This window comes from Pundamilia nyererei, unplaced genomic scaffold (assembly GCF_000239375.1).
Source record: "Pundamilia nyererei isolate P.nyererei 1_Seehausen unplaced genomic scaffold, PunNye1.0 scaffold00026, whole genome shotgun sequence".
NCBI lineage: Eukaryota > Metazoa > Chordata > Actinopteri > Cichliformes > Cichlidae > Pundamilia > Pundamilia nyererei.
This window is the reverse complement of record NW_005187427.1, coordinates 1597178-1613615: the sequence shown is the minus strand read 5'-3', so window position 1 is coordinate 1613615 and position 16438 is coordinate 1597178. Positions and strand designations below refer to the sequence as shown.

At 38.5% G+C, this 16438-nt stretch overlaps 1 protein-coding gene across 3 annotated transcripts in view; it reads right to left on the bottom strand.

The window, feature by feature from the left end:
• Positions 1 to 66: 66 nt before the first annotated feature.
• Positions 67 to 16438, bottom strand: part of jakmip2 (janus kinase and microtubule interacting protein 2) — a 24315-nt gene continuing 7943 nt past the window's right edge. For 2 of the 3 annotated variants that reach the window (XM_005727741.1, XM_005727742.1), the window contains exons 2-23: positions 12748 to 12995; positions 12285 to 12539; positions 11853 to 12095; positions 10420 to 10629; positions 9910 to 10008; positions 9612 to 9758; positions 9365 to 9505; positions 7729 to 7785; positions 7304 to 7426; positions 6940 to 7068; positions 6214 to 6297; positions 6030 to 6092; positions 5839 to 5937; positions 4696 to 4797; positions 4513 to 4566; positions 4364 to 4429; positions 4207 to 4275; positions 3611 to 3688; positions 3351 to 3401; positions 2773 to 2925; positions 2581 to 2646; positions 67 to 440 (exon numbers count right to left, since the gene is read on the bottom strand). In XM_005727741.1, the coding sequence (XP_005727798.1) occupies positions 180 to 440; positions 2581 to 2646; positions 2773 to 2925; positions 3351 to 3401; positions 3611 to 3688; positions 4207 to 4275; positions 4364 to 4429; positions 4513 to 4566; positions 4696 to 4797; positions 5839 to 5937; positions 6030 to 6092; positions 6214 to 6297; positions 6940 to 7068; positions 7304 to 7426; positions 7729 to 7785; positions 9365 to 9505; positions 9612 to 9758; positions 9910 to 10008; positions 10420 to 10629; positions 11853 to 12095; positions 12285 to 12539; positions 12748 to 12876 (2679 nt within the window). In that variant the 5' untranslated portion in view covers positions 12877 to 12995 and the 3' untranslated portion in view covers positions 67 to 179. Of the gene's footprint in view, positions 441 to 2181; positions 2259 to 2580; positions 2647 to 2772; positions 2926 to 3350; positions 3402 to 3610; positions 3689 to 4206; positions 4276 to 4363; positions 4430 to 4512; positions 4567 to 4695; positions 4798 to 5838; positions 5938 to 6029; positions 6093 to 6213; positions 6298 to 6939; positions 7069 to 7303; positions 7427 to 7728; positions 7786 to 9364; positions 9506 to 9611; positions 9759 to 9909; positions 10009 to 10419; positions 10630 to 11852; positions 12096 to 12284; positions 12540 to 12747; positions 12996 to 16438 lie in introns of all 3 variants that reach the window. The other variant, XM_005727743.1, reaches the window with a different exon arrangement.

Sequence of the window (16438 nt, the reverse complement as noted above, 5' to 3'; positions counted from 1 at the left end):
CGTTTAATGTTACAGGAGAGCATTATGTGTCTTAGTTTTGTGTGTGTGTGTGTGTGTGTGTGTGTGTGTGTGTGTGTGTGTGTGTGTGTGTGTGTGTACATGTCTGAATGCACTATATCTGTTTCCCCAATTGCCTGCCATTCCTTGCAGTCTGTATTCTCAGCTGCTTGGAGAGATATTTAATGTCCTAAAAATATCATCCTGGGCAGCAGGATGAGAACCAACCTCACCCGGTTAAAAAACGATATTAATAATAATAATAATAATAATAATATTAAATCTGAAGTGTGATCCGACCAGCACACAATACATCCAGCTATACCGACAGCAGTCACTGATGTTATGACACGAGCAGCCACTGCTACACACACCGTTTCACACTTGTCCAGAAAATAAATAACACTGCAGTCACAAACAAGATCCCCAAGCTGACATACCACCTGAGAGAAAGAGAGAGAGAAGTCATGAAAGACTAGATTAGAACACACAAAACATGCAGCATGTGGCACATTTTTATCATCTTTAGATATCGGTATGCTCAGTCAGTAGCAGTAGAGTAGCCCCTATGTCAAAAGATTATAATCTCTGTACTCAGCTGTCTCTCATGAGAATATTAGAATTTTACTACTATTTGTTTTTGCTTTACAGTCTACGACTAAACTCACTGGCCACTATATTAGGTATGCGTTTCTAGTGCTGTACTGTGGTCATAAAAGGATGGATATGGTAAGCAGCAATATTTAGGGAGACTGTTGTGTTGAAACAATCCTCAGTTCGTACTACAAATCAGAAAGAGTGTCAAGAGAATATCTCCCACATCATTACACCAGCAGCAGCAGCCTGTACTGTTGATATAACGCAGCATGGTATGGTTTCAAGTTGTTTACGCCAAATTTTGACCCGGACATCCAAATGTTGCAGCAGAAATCGAGTCTCATCAGATCAGGCAATCTTCTACTGTCTACGTTTGCTGAGAACGTGCAAGATGTAGCCTCAGTTTCCTGTTCTTAGCTGACAATAGTGGCATCTAGTGTGGTCTTCTGTTGCTTCGAAGTCCCTTAAATCACCTTTTTCAGCATCCTGATGCTTGATTTGATCGTCAGCGTGCCGTCTTGAACATGTCTACAATAAGCAATAAGTCTACAGCAATAAGTTGCTGCCATGGGATTGGAACTAGTAACATATAAGGAGTTGTTTGTATCGAAACTATGTGTGGCGTGTAAAGTACCAAAATAACACCTATATGAGACACATTTTTAGCTTCTAATGTTAGAGATTCTGCAGCTGGCTTTGGGCTGTGCAGGGCTCTCTCTGCTGGAAGATGATTGAATAAAGAATTATAAATGTTTTGACCACTCCTGAGTCGGGTTTTCTCTGTTCTATCATGGGGATCAAAGAATCTGGTTTAATATAAGTCTCTTGTGTTAATGAGTGATTGTGCCTAATAAAGCGGCCGTTGAGTGTTCTTCCCAGTATTCTTTCTAGTCGAAGTGTTTTTCCTTGCTTTTACACCTCTTGTAAACCAACTGTAAAATTTCTAACCTTCCATGCACAAACAGCTGAGCAGCAGAGAACAAACCAGAGCAAAAATGTTAGTGAACACTGGACTTGTTATCTTCAGCTAGATGGGAACATGAATTTTTTCTCCATATATTGTTTTTACATCAGCCATAATAAATTAATTGGTAACTTTAGTTTTAGTCTATAAAAACACGAATTGCTGGGTGAAAAACAATCATCTAGAACAATTCACAAACCTCAAAGGGTTTCTGCAATGCAGGTATAAACAATGGTAATAACCAAAGAGTTGACAATGAAGAAATATATAATGGATAGAAAGGTGCTCATGGTATCTGCTACCAAGACGGTAAAAACGGAATGTAAACATGGAGCGAAACACAGAAAACATGGAAAAAAAATTATCACGAAGCTGTAACAAAACTGCATAGGTGGAAAGATGATGAGAGTACAAAGAAAAAGTAATGACAGATGAAGGAAGGTGGGAGAGTGTGCAGACCAGGGTCAAATCTTTTCTTGATTCTGAAAGACACAGAGCCACCCAGTGGTCAATTTGTAAAACTGTTTGAGGTTTATGGCTTTCCTCAGTAAAATATTTAACCAAGGTCAAAAAGAGGGATGGCAGTGATTTGAATTTTCTACTGAAAGCCCAACAGGACTCACCTCTGCTACAGGACACGCCAAAGACTTCAAGGCCAAAGGATAAAGGCAAGAGAAAAGAACAAGAACAGAAACAGAAACTATAGGAAGAAAGAAAGATGAAGGAGGGACAAAGGAAGAGAAGAAGAGAATTAGAGGAACACTTGAGACATGTTAGTCACAGAAGGGACAGGAACAGAGGTTCACTGTGCAGCGGGCGTGGCTCATTGTGAATTATGAAATCATATTTATGAATATCACATGATTTGAGATTTGAGACTGATTCCCTTTTTATCTTTTCTCCTAAACTATCAAAATTCAATTAGCGTTCCTTTATGAGTGTAAAGCCAAGCTGCTGATCATGAGAAATGAGATATTTCTGCATCCAATTGTTTTCACATTAGGCCATCAAACACATCCTACCTTTTCCTCCAGGTCTTTAATCTGCCTCCTCTGGATTTCTGTCTTATCTTCAAGATCACGAATTCTCTGCAATTATTTAGAGAGGGGAAAAAAATAATAACAATACCAGTATAAAGCATGTGACCTACAAACCTACTTCCACGCAAAGCTCTACTGTATCATCAGCAGCCACATTTACAGACAGCAACAGACCTGATGTGCCTGGTGCAGAAGTTCCATCCTCTCCTGGAGGATCTGGCAGTCGTACTCTCGACTCTTCCTCAGCATCTGCCTCCTCAGCTTCTCCACTGCCGTCCGCAGCTCGTCCCTCTGAAGCTCATCCAGAGGCTCGCCGTACTTTATCACCTGGTGAAAAGAAGACAGGCGTGAAGCACAAATACTGGATTGTGATTGATCTGAAAGACTCCTTACACCTCCAGTGTTACTGCTCTTTATCAGCTGAGGCTTTATCAAATCATAAGAATCCTTGAGGGCTTGTAGAAGCCTTTTCTGTTTCTTTATCTCTGTTAATAATCTCACACCAGTCATTCGTTTACCAAGAACTAGCTGTGTCAACAGCTTCGATGATCCAAATTATTTGGGAGGAATTTGGCATTTCTTATCTTAATTAGATAAACCTCACCCACTGTATCAGATGACTGTGGTGACATTTCAAAAGATGGGTGAGACTCAACAAAGCTACAACTGTTTTTGTTTTCTTTAGCCTTTTTTTTTGGTAAAAATGTATGGCTGTACGGCAATGCATAAATGCATGATGGCAAATCAAAGACCTTGTCTTGCTGCAGGGCGTTGTATAAGGTTGCTTCCAACTCCTGGATTTGCTGTGAAGAGAAGCAATGTAGAAAAGTGTTGTTAGTTAAGTTTCTAAGAACTTATTCACTTTTCTTCAAACAGCTACACGCCTAACAATACTGTCATGATTCTAATCATAAGATTATGTGTCACCTTGGGAACTGAAATTTAGACCCCAAATAAAACGAGGCACTGTTTTCTCAGCCCCAGATGTACAAGAGACAAAAAACACACCCACCATGTATGCCTGATCCAGGGCCTGTTTTCTGTAGTCCAGCTCCTCTTCCAGATATCCTTTCTGTTTGCAAAACATCTCCTGTACACATGGAGCATATTAGGACCAGTGTTTAGCAGAGAAAGAAGTGATAACATAAACTTAAACCACTTCCTAACATGTGGTTTAACTGTTTGAAACTATAGGATATGGATCTGTGAAGAAAACCCAACATCAATGACAGATTTTTTGTTTGTTCGGTTTACTAGTCATAACTTACAGGAAGGATCTGGGTACAACGTGGAATATTCAATAAACCATCGTCATTATTTCTCTTTTTTCCTTTCCTATCTATTCTTTTTTTTTTTTTTTAACTGAGCCCAGTGCCACTAAGTAACATTTAACGCCTCCCTGTTAAAGTGTCACGGTGCAAGTCTAGAACTTAATGTGCAGCAGGCACATGGTGCTTCAAATACTGGTTATGGAGACTCTTTGGGTATGATGTGACTTTATCCAAGGAATGTTAATTAAATGTCTTAAAGGCAGAAGGTTAAGCAGAAGAATCAGTCATATCACAAATGATAATCATGAAACAAAGTCTGCCCCTTGTTGTGTCCCACCATCTCTATCTCCAGGTCCATCATCTTCTGGTGCAGTGCTGCCTCTGTCCCTTCAATCTGTTGAATCCACTGGAAAATAACAAGCAACAAAACATGATTTATTAAACCACAGAACAATCTGATGTTAATTTAAACACAATGTAGCTTCCAGCCTTACCTTTTCTGCAAGTGACAAAACGGTGCTAGCCTGAATAATAGCCACTTGCTCCTCGTTCCTTAAGTTCTGCACAAAAAAGACATTTAAACCTTAATAATGTAAATGTTTTAGCGACGGAAAATGAAATGTTAAGTTCCGTATGAATTTACCCCGTTGTCTCCGAGGATATCCAGCAGTTTGATGAGATCTGGTATGCATACATCCTGTGGAAAGAAGACAATACAACTGATTAGGGTGTAAATACATATAAATTCCTTTAACATTTAATCTTTGCTGTTTTTAGCTACTTAACGATAAACTATGATAAAGCATCAGCCCGTCTCATTGCGCACCTTAACTCCTTCCTTCATACAGTAGATCTGCAGTGCACTGACTCCCTCAGAGAAAGGATGCATTCTCAAATGGTTGAATGGAGGAGACCTCCTCTCGCGCTCCTAAAACAGCAAAAAAACCCCACTTTTTATTATGCAAAAAGTCTTCTGCAAGCCTCCTATGAATTATAACAGCATTATAACATAATCTCTATCATAGGAGCCTAAAATTAATATTTAAATCAAGAGAGAAAAAAACAGGACGAGTGACAGTCTTACCCGGAGTTCTAATGATGGATTATATTAGTCCCTATCAGTGATTCTCTTTGCATGCTTGAGTTTTAGTAAGCAGCACTGTCTTTGTTCAGCTACAAAGTTTCTAACTTGGTTCACAAGTTCATTGCAAACGCTGTCATCTGACTAGTGGCATGCCAATCCTGACAGCAGCGCTGGAGGTTTTTAGTTTAAACCGAGGCTGAATCACTTTGATGTTGCCAGAGGTGAAATCAGGTGAATGTGCACGGCACGTCCGAGCAAGAACTTTTCCTCTGTGTTCACTAGGTGGCAGTTAAAGCCTTGGTAAGGTGCTGTCAGTCACTGCACCAGAGCGAAGCCAGAACACAGAAACTGCTGTCAGCTGGTTATCGAGCTTGGAAATCAGAGACTCTTGGAGCCATTCCAAGACACGAGGCATGCACCCTGTTAAACAACGATTCTGCTCTTCTCCACAGTCCTCGAGTTAAAGCAGGGATTGTGTTGTGTTGTTCTTTTAAAACCTCACTGTGTTCAACTCAAAGTTTACCTTGTACTTTTACGAAACGATATAATCCCCAGCCTTCAGAAAAAATTCGATAATTTCGGACACCACTTCTTTTCCCCTGTAAAGTGGCTACAGTCTCTCCTGATTTGCCATGAAATATTTCACTGTGGTTTAATTCACTTTAATAAAATCTATGAAATGTAAAACCAATGTGGCTGCTTTAATCACCAGAGTGTTGTTTGTGTAATAATTACACTAAAATCACTTTTTCTCAGCTCTTGGGAAAGCAAAACGTTTTTAACTCAGTAAAAAACACACAAGTTATTTAGGCTCACCTGATTATTAGGCGCAAACATTCACAGACAACCCTTATCTTACTTGGTAGAAAACCCTTTGTGACGTACCTCTAGCTCCAGTATCCTAAACTCTAACAGTTCATTTTGATCTTTGGAGTCTTGAAGCTCCTGCTGCAGCCGATTACAGTCTGACTCCAACTTTTCCACCTGGGTGCCACAAAGGATCAGAATGAATGTGTCTGTTTTCATTTCCACTATTTCATTGTTCACTGATTATCGAAAAAAAATGTGAGTCCAACCTTTTCTAACAACTCCTGATTCCTTCTTAGGAACAGCTGCTTCTCTTCAACCCATTTGGAGTCCTGATTAGTGGAAAGGTACACATCATTTCATATATTTATTAAACAAATATGGTTATTTTTTCCAATCCCTTCATGCACACATGCAAACACCTTCATTCATACGTGTGTTTACGCATCCTACCTGTCCCTTCAGGGTTAGTTCCTTCTCCAAGTCCTCTATCTTGGCTTTATACCTGAGAACCTCTGCTTGGAGCTGTTCGTGAGCCTGAACCAGGAGCAAAACAGATATTCATTAGAATTTTTTACAAATCTTGTAAGACTTTAATTTTTATCTGGCGTTCACTCCTGACTGCACTCAGGCTCTATAATGGGATCTGTTTAAGCCACACCTAAAACTCTCACAAATGTTGTTTTGGTTTTTTGAGGGGTTTTTGCAGCATTTCAACCCAACATACAACGTACATAATGTCGCTATATGCAGACATTAAAAGAGAACGACTGAAAAGTCTAAAAGAATGTTTTGTGTCCTGGTCAAGCATGGGACATTACCCAATCAATGATGGCAGCTGAACTAATTAAAAAGTACATCTGACATCCACATGATGTGGCCACGCTCAAAATGACTCTTTTACAGCCTCATACGATAGAATAAATGTCAAAAAATGATTTTATAAATCGTGTGTTTAGATGAATACTTCAGACTAGTGGTAATAAAATTCTCAATAACTGAATTTCTCACTGCTAAGGCAGACAGACGTAACCTTGAATGAACAGTGTTGTACCTCCAACTTAAATAATCCTCAGGGGGACATTAGAATTTTTGGGGGATTGTAACTTTACAGTTTCAGACCAGATCAGAGGTTTCCAGACTGAGCAGTAACTAATTAATTAATCTTTATACATGTACCTTAGCTTCGATTTCAGCATCCAGTAGGCCTCCTTTCTGTTCCTGCAGCAGGGCGTAAGCTCGCTGTAAGGCCTGGTATTCCCTGGTGAGCTGACGGAAACGTAGCTCTGACTCCTCGTTGGCTAGACTCTTGATTGATACACACAGGAAAAAGATCAAAGGTTATGATTCTAGGAGACAGCATCATTATACTGATACATCTGATGAGCTAACATTACCCAGCTGGTATGACTGAGCAAATTTGATGTTGATAGAAGAAGTTTAAAAAGTAAAAACACAATTGAAGGCCCTGATGTGAATATAAATGAGATTACTGAGATTAATGCTAGACTATCTTTTGGATATGATAAATATAAGCTCATACATCATCCAGGTCTTCCTCAGGAGTAGCAGGAGTTCTGTCCATTCGAAATGAAGCCACTGAGGATGTCTCTGAGTCCATAGACTCTTCATCATACCCAAAGAAAGTATCAACCACGATATGCCTCTGCAGAAAATAAATACCAAAATCTTTCACGATAGAGCAATCAATACACTTTTTTTTCCTTTTGGTGCTTCACATTTAACAAAAAGCCATGTTTTGTGTTAAATACTATCAATTTTTAGTTTGTTTCCTGCATTATTAACAGGTCGAGTTTCTCCTTGCACTCACTCATTTGTTTAACTACAGTTTACACTCTTATTGAAACAATCCGCTCAAACAGGACTGACTTCCATACTTTTTTTTAATGCACACTTTCTACACACACTTTAAATTAAGCAGCCATTAACAAATTGAATTTATCCTACCTTTATTGGCCTTGAACTTCTTTTATGCCGTTTCTTTCTTAGGAGTTTTTCTCGGTCCTGGAAAATCAGACAGATGAACAACACACTTTAACACTACGACTAAAGACACAGTTACTTTCTTTGATTTTCTTTCTTTAGGTTACATGATCAAATTTATAGAAGCAGCAAAATTACAAGAGCTACCCCATAGCAAAAATGCTATAGGTGTGCAAAAGTCATGAGCCACCCCTCAATTCTTTATATTTGTTTCCAAGGAAACAAAAAGTGGTTTAGAGCAATAGTTCTCCAGGCTTTCTGAATATCTGTGAATGTTTACACACTGGTTTTTAACTTAATTTCAGTCCAGTACTAATTATTTTCAGAGAAACATTTTGTTTGTTTGTTTGTTTAAACACGTAACACTGACCTAAGAATCATCCAAGCATAAAAAAGGCACCTAACTCAATGGACAAACCAGTGATGCATTTCTTTAGTTGGATATAATAAAAAATGATGACGATAACACAGTTTGATATGTTTCAAGGTGATTCTCAAAAAGCTATTAGCAAAAAACCTAACATATCTCGCATGGTGTACCGACCGTGTATCCTTGAAAGAAATTAGGCAGCTGAACAAGTGAAGGAGAAAAGAAGAAGTGGCAGGGCTAAAAAGGTTCCTGCAACAATATGTGAAAGTCATGACCTTTGAGAAACAGATCCATCAAAGACCTGACACCGGATCTGAGATCCAGCTAGTCCTTCAGTTGATCCATCAAGCCTCATCAGAGACGGTCTCAGTGGAGTAGCAGCTGTTTCCTTCTTAAGGAAGGGAAAGAGAAATTCCATCAATTTTGATTAAAAATTGATGGAATTATATAACTTGAAAAGTATCATCCATATTTTTATTTACCACACAATTCCACCTGGAAAGGCTCAGACTGGCAAGAGCTTCATTTTATTTTCAGCATGATGACGATCCCAAACACACTACCAGTGCAGTAAAAGCATATTCAGATAGAAATGTTGGCTTCCCCAGAGTCCGGACCTCAACATTACTCCAGCAGTGTGGCATCATTTTAACAGGTGAAGCAACAAAAGGCAGCCAAATCCATAAGAGATTTGGGGTGTCCTTCAAAAAGCCTGGAGAACTATTCCTGAAGACAAAATGATGGGTGGCTTGAGACTTTTGCAAAGTAGTGTACTACAGATGTAAACAACACATATGTGGTTTTTTGGAATATGTGTGATTTAAATACCATCAAAATCGATGATTGTAGACAAAAAACTAATCTGAAATTCCTGCTATGGGTCATATTTATCAAACCCAAACATATAAACTGGGATATGCTCTATACTGTGCTTGATTTTCTAGTTTTCTAGTAAGGATAGTCATGGCAATACATTTTCACAAGATTAACAAGCATTACACCAATTTTCAGCAAACTATGTCCTGTTTGGAGCAGGTCCCTACTGTGGGTCATCTTGACCATGATGTCATAATAGCTCATTATCCTCTGAAATTACTTCCTTTTCATCTGAATCTATCTGACCTAAGCAGAAAGATTCAGTGTTGTATCAGGACTGTGTCAAAATGTCAGAGCATCACGGCAACAACATGGCTTACTTGATAAATTACTGAAACACTATAAGAAACATACTCTTGTCAGTTCATCAATCATGCTTTGCTGCTCCAAGACTTGAAGCTTGAGAAAGGCTATTTCCTGGTCATCATGGGCTTGGTCCAGGTCATTGAGAGACTTTAGCTTCTTCAGTGGAGGATGAGAGTTTATCCTCTCCTTCTGCAGATCCACAAAAACACAGAGAAGTGTCCACTGAGATCACACTATTCAAGTGTAAGTCAGCGTGCGTATATACAGAATGAGGCTACTGATACTTTGTGCAGACCATCTCAAGGTTTTCTTTCATCAGGCTCTTCAGCTTCTCCTCCAGCTTCTGGATCGTCTGGGTCAAATCGTCATTCCTCTTACTCAGCAGCTTGTTCTTGTCCAGCAGGGGCTTACACTGCTTCTCTGACTCTCGAACACGTTTCAGCTAGTGAGGGGAAAAAAAATCATAAATTTAATTTAAATGGTGATTAAGGAAGACCCGTAAGAAAAGAGATGACAACGAAACAGCAGCTGGGAACTTTCAAGGAAAAGCAGAAACATTAAAAATGAATTAAGTTTCTTGAATTTCATCATACCAGTTCATTCCTCTCATCCCCCAGCAGCGAGTTGCGGTCCTCCAGCTTGCGTATAGTCCCATTGAGTTCAGCCATACGCCTCTGGTTTCTCCTCATGTCCTGAAACAAACAAAATGCAATCCTTTATCATTTGACCAATCAAGTCACAAGGGAAGTGTGAAGAATACGTGATGTAATGGACTGCAAAACAGAACAGTCCATCCTGTCTTGTAGTGGTTTTGTTTTGCACTGATTAAAATTAAATTATAGCTTGGAGCTGATTCATGTGCGGACCGCCCCTCTCTTATAGTCTTTTATAGTTTGGCACTTACAGAAATGCCTGAGTGTGTACATGACATGGTTTCCATTTTGACTATTAGACTTTTAAAACAATCTAAACCAAGTGCACTCAAGTGCTTCAGCAAAAGTATTGAAGTGAATTCAAGAAGTAAGACAGTTTCTTTTAAATTAGCAGTTTAATATTATTTGTTTTAATTCCCTGAGCTGCTTCTCGATGGTTTCTCTACTTACTGGGCTGCCACAGTGCTCCGCACCATCTCCAGCTCTGCCTGGGATTTCTCTTTTTGGGCTTCCCAGGCCACACTCAGCCTCCTTAACAAGGAATAACTGTTCATCCAGGGCATCCTTCTGAAGCTGCAGCTTCTGTAAGTAACCCGATGTCGATTCCAGTTCTTTTTCCAGAGCGAAAATGGTGCGGTCCTTACCTTTGATTTCGTCCACCTGTGGTGTGGGAGAAGGAAATGGAAAAATCATTAAGTAATGGCTGAAAGGAAGGCGTTTTATTTCCGATGCTATCCGAATTGTTCCCATCACTCTTTATGACATTATGATCAGAATTAGGGTTTTAAATGTTAGAACAGAAAGTTTTATATGATTTTTGCTTGTGTTTTCTTTTAATGTATTTCTAACAAACTAACAAACAACTGTAAAGAAACCAGACCGACTTATACAAGTAGAGAGGAACAACAGACCCATAAATAGTTGACCCTAACCATGTTATGCTTGAACCATGAAGCAATTATGAGAAAATTTTTTGAAAGTGCAGTGTTTATTGAGCTTTCTGATTAAATTTTAAAATGACATAAATGTAATATAAAATTGAATATATGACGTTTAATTTGTATTATGTTTGCTACATCTGGCATTGTCGTGCAACCTATCACTTAAAGGATGTATTGCACAAATTATTTTGCAATTATTTTGTTATTTTCAGGGCTTGACCAGTATTTTTAAAGCTTGTTTTAAAGTTGTGAAAAGATTTTATGCAGATATTTTAATATCATGTTGTTGTTGTTTTTTTTATTGGCTAAATAAAAACTAATTTTAGGCATTTCGACTGACCGATAAATTACAAAGACTACCTTGATAGCAATTTGGAAGGAAATTTACTGCATTAGATGTGTCCATAATTAAACTCTCTCAGCACCAGGTTTCTACGTTATGCAGGTTACAAATGAAAATGTTTTCCCTGCTGCTCTTTTGTTCTTACATAGGTTGCATTAAACACAAATGTAGCTCATTTAAATAGATAGAAATCTACCCCATTCTTCTCTATTTTACTCTGTATACTCTGTTGTAGACACAGGCTAGCTAGAGAAACTATTCAAGTAATGATTCCTGTTAAAATTCTTTGAATACTTCTCGAAGTCTCGTGAGAGAGTGAATCCATTATAGAGTTGTGTCTACTAAAGCTCAAACAATAAAAGATTTTAAAGAGTATACCAACACTGATTTTTGGTGATTTAAAAATCTGTTTTTTTTCTTTCAAACACATAAAACATAAATAGATTTCCCTAACATTTTTCACGTGTAGTTATTTATGATTCCTAAGGTCACAGATTCATGGACGCAGAAATTGTGACATGCTCATTATTCATATGTTGAAGATACATGTGAAACCTGTTTCTAGTTTTATGGTGTTTATTTGCAGTGACTGTTCATACCAGTCTGCGGATGTCTTTCTCACAGTCCCATTTGATCTTAGAGATCTGCTCCTGGTGCTGCTGGTGCTCCACCCGCAGGTCCCCAGCCTTCATCTTGTCAGCCTGGATCATGTTGCTGAGAGCCTCGTCAGTCTGCTTTTTAGTAGCCTTTAGCTCTGCTATCTCCTGCAGGAGTTTAACTCTCTCCTGGTCAAAGAAACGACGTGCGTCCTCCTTGGCTTCAAGAGTCAGTGCTGTGCGTACCTGAAAAAGTGAAGGCAGAAAGAAAAAGGTTGACCAGGTTGACCAGGTTGATAAGGGTTTTATTTATTTATTTATTTATTTATTTATTTATTTATTTATTTATTTATCTTTACATTTTTCTGAAAAACAAGTAAGTGTAGGGTGGAATGAAAATCTTAAAATCTGTTTAACGGACATCTTTAAACTCACCTTCTCTCCACTGCCATCACGCATGGCATTCAGTGCTGCTTTCAGCCTCTGGTTTTCCTGGTCTTTGATTTTAGCATGGCGGGCCAGTTCTTGCTCGTGCTGCCGTGTCAGGTTTTCCCTGAGAGCCTGGAGCTCCTTTTGCTTTTCCTCATGCCACTTTGCCCGCTGCTCTGTTAGCATGGCAGTATGACGGTGCTGCTCCTGCTCTCGCACCCGCTTCACCTCTTGCACCTTGTCTCGCTCCAGTTTGCTCACCTTTAGAGGAGCACGAAAGGAAGGGTTTGGTTATTTTTCATAAATACATACTATAAAAATTTCTCAAGCTGTCAGTGATGGTTCTGAACATTTTAACATTTAAACTTTATTAAGGTTTTAAAAATGCTGTATTTACACAGAAAGTGGTCCAAGAGATAATAGTCCATATATATATATATATATATGTATATGAGATGTAGTACAGTACCTTGCATTTTTCTTGGTGCAGCTCTATCTGAATGTCAGTCAACTTGGACCTGAGATCTTCATTAGCTGCCTGTAAGGCAGAAATAAGGGCTTCGGGCTTCTCGCCCTTCGTACGCCCTTTCTTAGCCATTGATTCAAGAACTAGAGAGGCTGTTCTAATGCTTTCATTGAGACTTCATATAAGCTTTCCGAGGTGCTCCCAAGGTTTCCAGTTCCTCCTCTTCCTCATTCTCCTATTAGACACAAGGGCTTGGGGTAGGAGGAGAGACAAAAGAGTGACAGAGTTAGACAAAGCAAGTCCAGATTTACTTTAAACAGAGTATGATTAAGATTCTTGTACTTTGAAATAATAAATTCCTGGAAACATAGCAACAAAACTGATGTTTTGCCCCGTCAGACTTCATACAAGCAAACTAAAAAGGTATGAAACCACTGTAGGAATCACCGATTAGGGGAAATACAGTGTTTTAGCAAGCTTGTCCTGCTACACTGTATAAGCCCAGATAAAAAACACTGGTCTCACCCAGGATTAGGACAACCATGCATTGTTAACACCGCAAGAGGACATGGAAGAGAGACAAGGGTGGAGGTGTTAATGCTAGGCTATAACCTAGCTAAAACCTAGCCCTAACGCTAAGCTCCTCAAACCAATTTCCACCACCAACTTGTTGGCTAACGAAGGCTATTTCATTTTTAGGTAATTATATAAAAATGATGAATGAAGTCTAATCTTATCTAATGTAATCTGAAATATGTAACTGAAAAATACAGTAACAAACTTGGGAATAGTGCATATTTGGGCTAAATGCTCATGCCAGTTAACAGGCTCACAATGAAAACATGCACCACCTTAGTTTGGTAGAAAAGACAACATGCTCCAATTATTAAACGTCAGTACAAATGGTAAAAATATAAATACACTACAGTTTTGTTGGGCTTTTCAAGTCTGATTGACCACTTGGGACTTTTTACCGTATCTATCTGTATATATATGCTATCCGAATTTCCCAGAGGAACCCACCCGAGGGATTAATAAAGTTCTATCTTATCTTATCTGTTCAACATGCAGACACCACTGATAGTTTTAAAACTACCAGGGTAGTAATTAGTGGTCAACCTCTACTTTCTGAGTAACAGTTACCCAAAAAGGTACCCAAAAAGTCATGGACCTACTAAATTCATTAGGACTCCCCTTGGGGAGACTAGCTTTCTTGCAGTTTGGCCACATGCAGTTGAGAAGTTGTTGAATTAAAATGGTAATCCTTCAAAGCCACACTGCTAGCATGGCATAAAAAACTGGAGATAAGGGTTTTTTGAAGAATTTAGTTCTAATTTGTTAATATTCAGATCTCCCAGCAACCCATTTAAGGTTAGTGATTAGGCTAATATTAGCCTCATGTTTATGGAATTTTGCACTTGGCTTACCTTAAAGGAAAAGCTCATAATTATGACAATATTAGCTTGAACGGCAACATCGGTTACTTTCTGATTTATTTGTTTGAAACCTCCTGTGAGCAGTTTCCTCTGCACTTATGCAGATTTATCTCAGGAGCCCCTGCCTTTTTGCTTTCAAAACCATGTGAGACAGCTTGTCCCGTCCATTAACTGGGACCTGTGAAAGAAAAGCCGGAGTTGGTCCCTGTTTGTTTTTCCTCATTTTGTGGCATAAAGCAGTTTGATGCCACTTCCTAAAAGTATTTTGCTCTCAGTCTTATAGAATCAGTTATATTCAATATTTTTTTATGCCTGTAAATTCCGCATGTCCATAAAAAAGTTACATAAAACCTTTTAGAACTGTAGTTCTTTGTGACTGTTGCTCGGTCAGCTTCTTTCATGTGCATTCGATTTCTTGTTTGACTACAACTGTTATATGCCTAGTTATAGTCATGCAAGAAATTATAGTCACTCATTAACATAACAAAAAAGCAGTAAACACAATGCACACAATGGAAACATCCTCATAATTTTTTCCTTTCAGTATGATGACCTACACATGCATTATGTTATGGTAAATCCCTAAGGTCATACAGATCCAGTGTGTCACAAGAAGCTTTGCCTAGACAGAAAGAAGCCAATAATGACAATTTCTGTGGCAAGAGATTTTCATTTGAGAAATTTTGCGGTGTAAATAAAACCTGAACAAGCATGTAGGAAGTGAAATTGTCCTGATCATATTGGCTGATTATCAAACCAAAGTGGTTTTGGAACAGATGGTTGTCTGGATATGCCGAGTCAGTGGTTATCCTTCCTGCCCCACAATCTGACTTCTGTTTGTGCACAGCCTGAGGTCATCTGAAAGCCAACGACCTGCTAAAAGCCACAGATAGACTTGTGCCGCAAATATAGGACATTTGGGCTAAAATAAGACTATGAGAGACTTGTCCTATCAGTTTACTGAACCCAGTCTATTTTCACACATTCACACACTAGTCCGGGGTAAAATAATGCTCAGTTCATTTCAATATTATTTATATAGGACCAAATCACAACAACAGTCACCTCAAGAAGCTAAGGTCGCCTAAAGATGGTAATGCAGGCCTACCGCACTTACTGCATCTGCGTGTAAGATGTACAGTAAGGCTTCAATGTCTTCCTCAGTGGTAGAGAAAAATAAATGGCAAACTCATGAGCCAAAAGGACAGCTTTTAGCTCATATATATGTTGCTTTACTGATTAAAACAGACATTGTTCTTATGGCAATCAAATTAATTACACAAGAAGGTAAATATAGGCTTTACCTTGACCAATCTGTCTAAAAAAATTAATAGATAAATAATAAATACTCAAATTACCATCTGGAGTTGCAGTCTAAAGATTACAGGTTTGGTGCCTTTTCTAAGGTATTATGCATATGCTAACATGAAATATGTTAATTATGAAAAACAGAGTATGATGTATTGCGTGTGAGTGTGTGTACAACACACATGTTGTATTTAATATTAGGTTAGCCGTTACTAGGCTCTTGTAATGGCTGTGCTGCTAAAATTCTTCTTAAATGGCATACATATATATATAAATATGACTACCAACTATTCGTGACTTTGCCTGTTCTATGCAGATTCAACCAAAGTTTTATAGATTAAACTGTTTCTAAACTCTTTGGAAACATTGTTACAAGGTCACTGTTTTAACACATTTGTAGAGACGTGCAGACTGTTTTCCTCTAATACACTACCCACAAAATGTTCATATGAAAGTGAAAAAGACTGTGCATTGTCACAATGACTTACAAGGAACTGGACTACGTCCCTCATAATCTGAAGTGGAATGACATAACATTGCTTAACAGATTTGACGATGCAGATTAGAGATGAAGTAATCATCACGTTTAGTCCACATGGGCTCCTTATTTTGCAGTTAGTTTACAGTGCGGCTTTTCAGAAGTACTGCTGACGTTATTAAGCATCACTTCAGGAGGCTGTCCAAAGTAACACTAATGAAGTAGCAACAAGTAGCAACTTCAAAAATGATTTGCAATAAGAGTGCAGCACAGTTATGTCATGTACATTACCATTTTAAAACAACTGTCTGTAATCTATGAACGAATTTGAAAATGTTTGCAGAGGAAACTTGAGCTTACTCGAGTTTGCATCTTCAGTAGATTTCTAAGTATGATGTGAAAGTATAACCAGATTTGCACCCTTAAACATGAAATATTTCAACAGATATTTTTCCTGCCAATTCAATTGTAT